At 47.9% G+C, this 12536-nt stretch overlaps 1 protein-coding gene across 1 annotated transcript in view; it reads right to left on the minus strand.

The window, feature by feature from the left end:
* The window catches only part of SLC24A3 (solute carrier family 24 member 3), a 445716-nt gene that overhangs the window by 163811 nt on the left and 269369 nt on the right, over positions 1 to 12536 (minus strand). The window contains exon 3 of the mRNA XM_004585641.3: positions 2483 to 2559. Coding sequence (XP_004585698.3) covers positions 2483 to 2559 — 77 coding nt within the window. The remainder of the gene's footprint in view (positions 1 to 2482; positions 2560 to 12536) is intronic.

Genomic DNA, 12536 nt, shown 5'->3' on the forward strand with positions numbered 1-12536 from the left:
GGGAACCATTGGTTCTAATGGGTAGCATAATGGAAGATGCCACCCACCCCAACATTTGGATGTGCCATGTATACAAGGTGCCCTCTGCTCTGGCTACTTGACCCAATCCTGGACCATGGGGAGAGAAGAGTCCTTCACGGGCCTGACAAACAGGAACAGGGGTATTTGGGTTCACAATGAAGGGGTTCCATGTGCCTAAGCTATGACATTGGAGGCATGGTCATGGACATTGGAGTCCAAACTTCTTGCCTTGTAGATTCTAAAGTACAGGGATGAGGGCTGGGGTCAGTAGTGACATTGGACAACTCTGACTACGAAGTGCTGAGCTATACAGTTACATCCACCCTCTTCAAGTCTCTACTGATATCACCTGTTTTGTCCATTTGGTCCTTATGCTAACCTGGAAGTGACCTACTGCAGACAGCAGAGGCAAAAACAGCTGCAGGCAGCTAGCAGCACTGCTCCGGGAGGAGGAAAGCTTGCTCTGTTTGGGCAGAGTAGAAACCTCTCATCTTAGCTGTGGAAGCACTGGGTTATTCCTGCTTATTACGGAGTTCTGGATCCCGCCCAGTGCCTGGGGCTCCTCAACCTGTGACAGTGAAGCCTCTCTGGTGGCATCTGAGTTAACTGCTCAGTGTAGGTGACAATCCCCAAGATCAGGGAGCACCAGGAGGGGTGCAGCCTCTGCTTGGGTTTCCCGTGTCTGCAGACAGTGTCTAGGCTTCAATGGCATTTTTCATGTCTGCTTTGGGGAGTGGTGATGGGGAGAAGTGCTGAGGAGCCAGCTGTTATCATCAGAAAGGGAATCAAGCAGAGGAGACATTTACGGGTCCAGAGAGGTTGACGCCTGCTGGCAGCCACACACAATGCCAGGCTAACCAGCTGATAGATGTGGGCCGCCAGCCATGTCTGGGTAGACTCCGGAGCCCAGGCCATGCCTTCTGACCTTCTCCAGCCATGCACTAAAACATTAAGCTTCCTTGGACTGTAATGGGCTTATGATTGCACTAATACATGCAGGAAATGGCACTGTGTGACTTCCAGACAAGTCACCAGGGGCCACGCGGTTTCCTCACTCTTCGACAGTTATAACTCTTGCTTACTGAGTCTCAGGCGGCCACATGGACAACCTACTCCCCAAGGCTGCCAAGGTGGACAGGTTATACAGCAGTATCTTGCTGAGAGTCACAGCTGAAGAGCCAATCCTTTAGCCACCACACTCCAGGCAAAACACATAGGAGAGCAGAAGCCCTCTTAGAAGGAGACCTCCCTGAGGCTGATGTGTTGGGTCAGCTGCTTCCCATCCAGGAGGGAGCAGAGGATGGCCCAAAGCCTTAGGACCCTGCACTTGTGTGGGAGACCTCAAAGAAGCTCCTGGCTCCAATCAGCTCAGTTCCTGTGAATGAAGCCATTTGTGGAGTGAACCAAAAGACAGCAGGATCTTTCTATCTCTCTTTCTCTCTGTAAATCTGCCATTCCAGTAAAAATAAATAAATCTTTACAAAAAGAAGGAAATTGCCCTGTGCTGGTAGATCCTGTCCTTGATATCTGTGTAACCACCAATCATCAGAGTCATCCCATCCAAGACACCAGATTCCAAGGCACACATTCCCATGAGTGTAAAACAAAGAGGCCATGAACAAAAGTCAGATTGTGATTAGCTGGTTGTAACAATGCGTTTTGGAAGTTTGCTTTGCAGCAATACATAACCAGAATGGAGTGAAGATCCTTCTTGGGGAGCAAGTTCCATACTGTCTGAAAGGTGGTGGTGTACCTAACACAGATGTTGCCTTGGAGCTACTGGTCCCATTCCCCTCTCCTGCTCTCTTAAATAGACGTCATCCACATGACTTCCCCATATTCTGTAAGCAGGCACAAACTGACTCAAAGCCTAGATCTGCTAGCCTGTAGAAGAAGATGCTAGAACACTACGAGACCACTACGAGACAGTAAGAGACAATCAGGGAAGGAAACAAGCTTTTCTTGATCACATACTATGTGCCAGACACTGTGGTTCCATTACATGTAGTCTGCCATTTACATATATCTGCATCTACCATGTGCCAGCAGTGGGTCTGGGAACAAAGCCATGCCCCAAACAACTCCCTTGCTCTCACAGGGCTTACACAGGATGACAACAGAAAACAAGCAAACAACAAATAAAATGTCAGGTGACATGTAGCAGAACAAATCAAGGAAGAAGAAGTCCTGTGGTAATTTAGAGAGGCTGGGTAGGAAAAGGATCTCCAACAACTCTGATGTTAGAGCCCACATGTGCACAACAAAAACAATGCACACAGATGTCTTCCAGCTTGGGAGCCTGTGTCCTTTAAAAGATGGTCCACTTGGAGGCCACCAGCTGCAGGGCTCAGAGAGCCTCCGCAGACCTGTGGGAAGCAGGGGAGACTCCTCCATCGGCACCTTCACCCAGCCTCCTTCTGCCCACTGACCCTCCAGGCAGAGGCACAAGGAGTGTACTTACACAGAGCACATGAAGGACCACAGCGCCTTGTCTTCTGTCCTCATTGGTGAAGATGTCACTGGGGAATTCGTGCAGGGCTAAAGAAGAGAGAAAGAAAACTCGTTCAGTGTGGTGACATCTCTAGCACTGAAGGTCTGACTGCAGAGTTCTGGTTTTAATGTGGGGTCTGTTATGATTTCACTGAATCACACCACATAGATGACAACATAATCTTTACTACATCAAACACACACACACACACACACACACACACACACACACTGAGCACTGAGAGAAGGGAATGGGGGAGGATATTAAGGACTGTTGGGATTCACAGTAATGCTTTTTTAAAAGATACATTCAGTTTTTCTTGGAAAGTCAGATTTGCAGAGAGGAGAGACAAAGATCCTCTGTCTGCTAGCATAGTCTCCAAGTGAATGCAATGGCCAGAACTGAGCTGATCTGAAGCTAGGTGTCAGGAACTTCTTCTGGGTCTCCCGTGTGGGTGCAAGGTCCCAAAACCTTGGGCCATCCTCCACTGCCTTCCCAGATCACAAGCAGGGAGCTGGATGGGAAACAGAGCAGCTAGAAGGCGAGGATTTTAGCCATGTGGCTATTGTGTTGGGCCCAATGTGTGGTTTTTTTCAAGATTTATTATTTTTTTATTGGAAAGTTAGATATACAGAAAGGAGGAGAGACAGAGAGGAAGATTTTTCTGTCACTGATTCACTCCCCAAATGGCCATAATGGCTGGAGCTGAGCCAATCCAAAGCCAGTTGCCAGTAGCTCTCTCTGGGTCTCTCACATGGATGCTGAGTCCCAAGGCTTTGGCCTGTCTTTAACTACTTTCCCAGGCCACGAGTAGGAAGCTGGATGGGAAGCAGCGTCACTGGGACACAAATTGGTGGCCATATGGGATTCCAGCACGTGCAAGGTGAGGACTTCAGTGGCTAGGCTACCATACCAGGCCCCAACACATTGTTTTTAATTTGGATGTTGGCTTATGAATGTAGTTAGAGGATCTTCAAAAAACACATATGCACGTATCTTTTTATGCTGTATTTCAGTCAACTGTTTTGAAAAACTGGGTCCATTAACTTGGAGGGGTAAAAACTACAATTTGAACAGCATGAAGTTAACCAGAATTGTATTGACTTCAGGTAAGCACAAAAGTGACAAAACATACCCAGCACCAGCAGAAGCCTGAATCCCAAGTGGCATTCTCCTAACACATCACACAGTTATCCTTCAGTATCTGCAATGGATTTGCTCCAGGACTCTTCCAGGGATGATCAAGTCTTTCATGTAGAATGGCAATGTCATGTAGAATGTCTTTGCACATAACCTCTACACCTGCTTCTGGGTACTTTAAAGCATCCTTACATTCTTTGCTAGATTTAATACAATGTAAATGCTGCACCAAAAATTATTTGACTGACTGCTATAGGCAGCATGATGAGAAAGGAAGTCCACGCAGGTTCAGTGTAAATGTAATTTTCTCTTTCACTTGTATCTGAAACCTGCTGGTGGCTGAATTCATGGATAGAAAGCTGACTGAGAAGAACTGGAGTGAATCTCAGTGCTGTCCACTTGAAGCCTGACCTGGGAGACAACTCACCTCCCCTGGGGCCTCTTAAGCATTTCCTCCTCATTTCCCCTACACTTGCAGCATCTCATGCTCTAGCCTTCTCCTTCAACCCTCTTTTTGAGCTCACTTCGGCTCACTGAATTCTCTGTGGTCCTCCCATTTTCCTGCTCTGCCTAGAGGCAACCTTTTGGGCCACAAGCCGCAGGAAACATTGCTTTCTGTACCTATTTGAAGCCCAAAGGACTATGGAGGGGGCAGGAGTAGATGACAGGAAAGGCCTCTCCAGTGAGGCAGGCTGGCCCACAGCTGCCGAGGGCAGGCACTCAGATCCTAGGCTGTCTAGGGTTTTGGTCTGGCCCTAAACTTCCGCCCCAATCCTTGCTTCTGAAAACACAACAGGCTCTCAGATGCTCTGTTTTCTATCAAGCCCCAGTGCTTGTGGGTGTTGTCCTGGGTTGGGCAGCCCTGCAGTGAACTCAATGGAGCTAAGCCATTGTTCCCATCTCCCCTCTACCTGGGACCTCTCCCTTCCCATTTCTTCCTCAGAGTGTCTGATCTCAGTTCTGCCACCATGCCCTAGAGAGAAAGCAAGCAGACTTCTTTTCCTTTCCGTTGTTCAGGTTAGTGACAACAGAAATTTCTCAGCCCTGGTCAGTTCCAACGTTTAAATGTTCCCCACTCCTGCTGTCCTCTCACATCCAGAACTGGATAAACATACAGTCAGGAAGCCAGGTTAATTTATCAATCACAGTAGCCATGTCCCATGGGAAACAAGCTAGACATCTACCCTGAGATGGTCAAGAGTGTCTCCATTTGCCAGAGGCCATGAGAAAGCTGTAAAAATCCTCTACAGAGCAGTGCCAGCCACTGTGCCAGCTCTGCAGCCTGGGAGGAGCTAGCCCTGGAGGTGGGTCTTGATTGCTGAGCCAATATGGCTGATCCATTATTGAGATGAAGGTGGGAGACAGGGGAGTGTGAAGGGAGCTAGAAAGTGGAGTTGGGAAAAGACAGGGAATCAGGCCAATGCTTTCCAATCATTTTGCCTCGAGAATAATAAAAATTTCTACTTGGCAGCTGGCAGCAATGCAGCAGGAATAGTTAGGTGAGATATTCCCCACTGAAGCTGATGTCGACATAAACTTGACCCTCATTACCTTTTCATTATAGCCCCTTGCAGAAAACATATATGGGGAAATTGATAAGGAAATTGTAACAATGCTTCAAAAGACTCATGCAAGGAACACACTGGTCCCTTCTGATTGGATGTTTCCTACGGTCATCACAACTCCAAAGATGAGCCACATGTTAAGTTTTCATTTCATGTTGCTCCAAGTTGTGTGGGTGTGATTCTGGGGCCAGAGAAGACTCTGGTCAAAACCACAGTGGTGTTTTTAAGACATGATTCCTCTGGGTGAGCCAGGCCCAGTGCCTGCTACAAAAGATCATACACTGAATGACTTAAATAGCAGAACTGGTTCCCATGACTCTGGAATCTGGGAGACCAAGACCAGGGTGCTAGCATGGTTAGGTTCTGGTGAGGGTCCTCTTGTTGACTTTTGCAGTCAGCTGCATTCTGGTCGTCTCCATCAAGGTCATGGTTGGGGGACATTCTGGTCTTTTCTCAGTCTTAGAATGGTACCAATCCCATCATGGTCACTCATTTTCAAGGTCTCATCTGGCCCCAATTCCCTCTCAGTTACCCCACCTCCAAATACCATTCCATGGGAGGCTGGATCTTTAACAGGTGGGTTTTGAAGCGACACATCCAGCCCATTGCATTTCCCAAGCTTCCTTTGCATAAGACCTGGAGAACGGGTGCCATAAGTGTTCTCTTGTATGGGGAGGGAGACCTCCAATTTATACATGATTGGTTGCCTTCATCCCACTTCAGGCACAGCATGGGGTAGAAGTAGCAGAAGGGAGGTACCATACAGCTTAAGGTCAGGACACATCATTGTTCATACTTCACACAGCATAAGGCTGCTGTGATATTATCTGGGTTGAAATTTGTTCTTAAGGATCCCACTCACCCACTTCAGAAAATTTCTATTCATTTACAAAGGGCATTGCTGGCTGACTCTGGTGGCACAGAATGGGAACCCAGGAGAGCCCAGTCCCTGGAGACCCATGGGGCAGTGACCCATTTGGGGGCAGCCTCTGAGAGTGCACCTCACATGCAACAGTGCCTCACTAAACACAGCACAACCTCATTAGGCGTAGCCTGATCCTGAAAAGCACAGCTGGATGGTGCCAGAAACCTTCCATTTGGAAAGCAGGAAGATCTTTATTTTTGAAAGTCAGAGAGAGAGAGAGAGAGAGAGAGAGAGAGAGAGAGAGAGAGAGATATTGATTCCATCCCTGGTTCACCTCCCTCCCAGCCAGCCTCACACCTGATGGCTGCAACAGCCAGTACTTGGGCAGGTTGAAGCCAGGAGTTGGAAGCTTCATCCAGGTGTCTCATCTCAGTGGTAAATGCCCAAACATTTGAGCCATCCCTCCATTGGATTGGAAGTAGAGCATCTGAGACATGAACAATGCCCATATGGAATCCTGGAGTCATAGGGAGCAGCTTTAGCTACTACACTACAATGGCACCCCAAAAGGAGGGTCTGATCTTGGCACTCTCAGAACAGCGTGACCTTTGGTGATGTATCAGTGCATCTCATGGGCCTCAACCTGTCTATGGAGCCTCTGAAGCCTGGCCTCTAAGGTTCTTCCTTACTGTTTGTTCTGTGCCAAGCACTCAACACAACATAGTGCACATAGTGGATGCCTAATAGTGCCAATGGGGTGAAAAACTCTGAAGAGGGCAGACCCTGGGCATGGCACTTGGGCAGAGTCAGTCAGCCTTGCCTGGCTGGCCCAATGGTTCAAGGAAAAGCTGTCAGCAGCACCTCAGTCTGCTTCTCAGAGATCAGGCAAAGCTCCACCTGGCTGACAGGTGCCACTCTCTCTCTCTCTTTTTTTTAAGATTTATTTATTTTATTACAAAGTCAGATATACAGAGGGGAGAGACAGAGAGGAAGATCTTCCATCCGATGTTTCACTCCCCAAGTGAGCCGCAACGGCCGGTGCGCGCTGATCTGATGCCGGGAACCAGGAACTTCCTCCAGGTTTCCCACGCGGGTGCAGGGTCCCAAAGCTTTGGGCCGTCCTCAACTGCTTTCCCAGGCCACAAGCAGGGAGCTGGATGGGAAGTGGAGCTGCCGGGATTAGAACCGGCACCCATATGGGATCCCGGGGCTTTCAAGGTGAGGACTCTAGCCGCTAGGCCACGCCGCCGGGCCCAGGTGCCACTCTCTTAAGAAGAGCGTATGGAGATAAAAGAGTACACTGGACTGGAAGGCTCTGCCCAGAGCTTTTTGACTTAACTTTCCTCATTTATATAACAAGGGATTAGATGATACAGGGTCTCTAGTGCCTCTTGCAGAGCTGCAGGCCTGGGACTGCTGCCATCTAGCTTGGGCGTACCACCTTTCACCAAATGCAAAATATCTCAGGGCACTCCTCGAGGCTGGAGCTAGGATGCATGCCATCTTTGGGACATGACAATGTCCCTGCATAGTAGGTTTGGCTTTGATTTCATGTAAGGTCTCACAGTGGGATCTCAGGTGCAGGCCCAGGTTCCCCACAAGCCATCCACAGTCCTATCTCCTACCTCTGTATTTGGGCCAGCACAGGTCAGTCTTAGGGTGTGGGAAAAGCTGGCACCTGTTTCCTGCAGTTAGCATCACTATTCTTAATTACCATGATGACATGGCATGGGGCAGAGAGCAAGTTCCTCTCTTGTCTTGGGTTGAGGTCCACCCACCGACAACTCCTGCCTGCCTTGCCCTGACACCTGCTTCCTCAGGATGAAATTTAGGACATGAAAACTGTAGCTGAGTACTTCCTGCATTTAGGTGTTTGGACCACAGCACCCACCAGATAGATGCTTGGAGCAGATACATTTGCAGGGGGGAGAATGGAGCCACCTCCTCCAGCTGAGGGTTCCCCGAAATGCTTCAAATACCTCCACATCTCCTTTTGCTCCAATCTTCCGTCCTCTCACTTTCCCTGTAAGTGCATCCCACCAGCCCTGTGGCCAGCAACAGCTAGCAGTCTCGTTCCCATGGAAACCATGGAGCCTTGTACCAGAGGGGATCCCCCTTGCCCAGGTAACAGCAATCAGCATTCCTGCTTCTCTCTTCTGGCTGTACTCACGAGGCCCAATCATTATCATGAGGTGGATGAGCCTAATTGGAGGTTTGTATGGCTTCTGAGCATTTTCTGTTTTATTTGAAAAAAAAATGCAGCAGGAACATTCATGTCATATTTAGACACACTCAACCCAGACTGGTCGAATGGAGCAGTCCGGGGTGAAGGTCAACACATCCTAGAAAAGGCCAAGTATATACATACATCAGTGCAGAGGGAGCCCAGCTTTCTGCTGCTGCCATCAGCACTTCCTGGTGACCATCCCAGGAGGAAATGCTGTAAGCAGCCTGACTGGCCTGCGTGAGCCCCACGGAGGTCCCATGCTATGCCACTCCTCCCCCTCTGTGATGGGCAACTTCAAGCTTCTACCTTAGACATCTGCCTTTGTGCCCTGTTTCTCCCACTTCCCCCACTTCCTGCTGTTGTCACCTTCCATGGTTTGAGACACTGTGAGAACTCTATCTTGAGGTAGCACGTCTTTGACCTCTGACAAAGCCTTCCCTGGAACTGTGCTGGTGAGTTCCCATCAAACATCATCCCAAGTATGCCACAGATTTTAGCAACACTGTAAGATTCCTGAGCATCTCTCCCACCAGCACCCATAAAAGTGGAACCAATGTCAAACACATGCAGGTAGATTTTTACAGAGAGATGAGGAGATAGAGAAAGATCTTCCCTCAAATAATTCACTCCCCAAAAGTCAACAACAAATGGAGTTGAGCCAATCTGAAGCCAGGAGCCAGGAGATTCCTCCATGTCTCCAATGTAGGTGTGGGGTCCTAAGGCTTTCAGACATTATCCATTGTTTTCCCAGAAAATAAGCAGGAAACTGGATGGGAAGTGGAGATCCAGGACATGAACCAGTGCCCATGCGGGATGTTGGAATTGCAAGGCAGAGGATTATCTTGTTGAGCCATCATGCCAGCCCCTTCAGTGAGCTCTTAATTTGGCTTAGCCCAGTGTGTATGAGGGGCAGGAACTGGCCCAAGCCAGTGCAGAGGGTTCCAGGGAACTGCAGCCTGCTCTGGGTCATCTTTCAGATTTGAGTCTTGCTCCAAGAAACATCTGGTAATTACTGACATGCCAATACAGCATTGAAAAAAATTCATATTTCTGCAGCCCTGACTGTGTGCTGGAAACCACAGTATTCCCTGATCAGGGAAAGAGTAAGGAGGCACACATCAACACCTATTATTGCTGAATTAACAGTTCAGGGAAGGACACTGTGGGCAAGGGACTCTCAACTGTTTTTGAAATAATACAAGAGATTTAAGTTTCCTGAATGTAAGAACAGAATTGGCCTTTACTAAGCACTATCAATACATACGTCTTATTATCCTATTGCTTCTCTGTGAAAGAAAGCATTATTATCAATTGAAAGATAAGTTGAATGAGGCCCCAAGAAGGCAAGTAGCCAGCCCAAATCCTCACAGATGTGAAGAGCAGAAGCTGAGATCCAGCTGGGGTCTTTCCAGTGTGTGGATCACACTGCTCTAAAAAGGAAAAACTGACCCCTTTTTCTTGATGTCTAAAGGAGGTTAAATCCTTGCCTTTGAAAAACCAGAAATGGATCAGTGTCATGGCATAGTGAGTTAAGCTGGCATCTGCAGTGCCAGCAGCTCACATGAGCTCTGGTTCGAATCCTGGGTGCTCCACTTCTGGTTCAGTTCTCTGCTAATGTACCTAAGACAGCAGTACAAGATGGTCCAAGTGTTTGGGCCCCTGCAGTCACACAGGAAATGCAGAAGAATCTTTTGGATTCTGATTTCGATCTGGCCCAGCCCTAGGTGGGTAGCCATTTGGAGAGTAGATGGAACATCTCTGTATTTCCCGCCTTCTTTCTGTAACTCTATCCTTCAAATATAAATAAATCTCACATCGTCCCCCAAACTCTTCTAGAAACAAAGTCCATGATCAAGAGGTTTGATGAGTGAATGGAAACAAGGCCATGAAGAGCATCTCTGTGAATCAAGGCACAGATGCAAGGTATGGTGACAAGAGCTTCCATTGGTGGCTTATTGAATAATCACATCTGCATAACCAGGATTGGACAAGAGGCTGAATTTGGGTCCTCCTTCACCACTCCTGAGTCTGCTGGCACTGGGAAAATGTCTTAACCTTTTTGAGCTTAGTTGCTTAAGAACAGTAAGGACAGTATCAGTTAGTGTGCTTGCTATGCACAGTCAGTATGAATATACTTAGGGAACATGCAGCTACACTGGAGTAAGTAATGAATCAATAGCAGCTCCTTTTGGACTCTGATTTGTTAAATAACAGGGAGGGGACAATACGGACAGGAGGTGTTTCGTAGGATACCAGCTCCCTGTGCTGTCCTCAGTCCTGGAGTCCTGTCACCACAGTGCTGGACACCTGCCAGAACTGTCTCTGCTTGAGGACTTTTCTCTAGAGCTGAGAAAGGGGGCATTGCTCCGACATAGAGCAGAGTTAATACCTCTGCTTTCTCCTAGGAGGAACCCTCAGCCACAACCTAGTGGGAGGAGAGTGTATAAATACTCCAGCTCTCTACCAACTTGCATGAGAAAGTTCTGGGATGTGACCCTGCTAGCCTTCCTAAGAAAATGAAGCTTTCTTTTGGTGGTCATGGGCTGTGCAACCCACCTTTGATGGGCTGCCTTCTTAGCCTCATTTATCTGACTTTCCAACTCCTGTTTCTGGCATCATCTCCCAAACAAAATCCTTGTATTTCTGTCTGTCTCTGGGTTTGCTTCCAGAAAGTTCAGAGCCAGACAAGGGAGGCCAGAAATTCTGCACTTGATGCAAACTTTGTCAATGAAAATTAGCTTTTACAACAAAAGCCTCATTCACATTCAGGTGAAATCCTCCTCTGCTTGCCTCTCCACTCCCCTTACTAGCAATAGCCCCTCGGGGTAGTTTCCAGGGACTTTGTGTGGTGTGCAGTGATAGACAAATGCTTTGCCTGGACTCTCAGATAACATCGTGGAATCAGCTGACCCCACTAAGCAGCCAGGCAAGCTGCCTCTGCTCCTTTTCTGTGGTGCTGAAGTTGCTCCAACACCCACGAGAAGCCCCTTGTTTTCTACATTGCAGCTCTTTTTCATGTCCACATTGGCAAGAGATTTTAAAGAATGGTCCACAAGCTTTTCATCTAGAAAGGCATAGACCTTCTGGGGAGCTAACGAAGCCCGATGGTTACTTCTATGGATGTGTGGCCTGGCAGAGCCTTCAAGCATAATGTGATGAATCAGAAATGTATTTCTCTATCAGTAAAGAGAAACCTCAGCGTCAGGCTGCTCATGTCACTGAGCCAGGAGCAGTAAATGATGTGGTGTTCTCAGACCACACGAATATGGCAGCCAGCAGGAGGGCCTATCTGTGCAGGCAAGAGGCTTTGACTGGTGTTCACGGCTCACATGAAATAGTCCGGCTTTCAGCAATACTAAAGAACATGGAACATCCCTGTCATGGTAACAATCACGGGCCCTTTTCACATTCCTTTGTCCCTTGGATGCCAATGTCAGAGATGGAGTGCTGGGACAGATGATTCGGTATCTGACCCCAGTGCTGCAGCTCTGCTGTTCTCTTGTCTTCTTATGGTGCCACTGAACTCCGGATGATGGGCTGATGTGCCCACAGTCACCATGCTGTTGAGGCCACCTGCACTGGCTGCAAAGATGCTGAGCCTCCTCAGCACCCATGGGTAGGAAAAGCTAAATGAAAACCACCCTGGGGGCGGGAATACCCCTTTCAGAATGTAACAGTTCCCTACAGGCACCTCCTGTGGAAGTTTTCAGCCTTTTGGCATTTACTTTAGAGCAGATAAAATGTGCATGCTAAATGACCAGAGGCTCTAAAACTAGTGACATTTTCTGGTGTGAACTCACCACATTTCAGAGCTAGAAGGAACTTTCAGTGTTCTGTCAGTCTAAAGATGGGAAAGAACAGCCAGGGTTGGATGAGAAGCATGTGAGAATCCTGCTAAAAACTTCTTCCATATGACACTCTTCTTGGATTGGTAACTTCAGGGATAGAAAATGGGCCTCCTCTCAGATGTTCCTCCATTGGCTAGTGATGTCTGATGATAAAGCTGAGCATCTTGGTCTTTTCAGCATGTCTGCCATGGTTAAGAAAATACAAACGGGACTGTCTGCTCCTTACTTTTCTGATTGATTCCTAAAATGAAAGAACGCCTGGCACTCCTTGGTCCTGGTCCCAGTGAGTCCTGCTATCATTGTCTTTGATCTACACCTCCTTTACAATATAATCCATTTTAAAATGGGAGAGAAGATTAAAGGTGTTTCAATATAATCT

Source organism: Ochotona princeps, chromosome 22, assembly GCF_030435755.1.
Source record: "Ochotona princeps isolate mOchPri1 chromosome 22, mOchPri1.hap1, whole genome shotgun sequence".
In the NCBI taxonomy this organism is placed as follows: Eukaryota; Metazoa; Chordata; class Mammalia; order Lagomorpha; family Ochotonidae; genus Ochotona; species Ochotona princeps.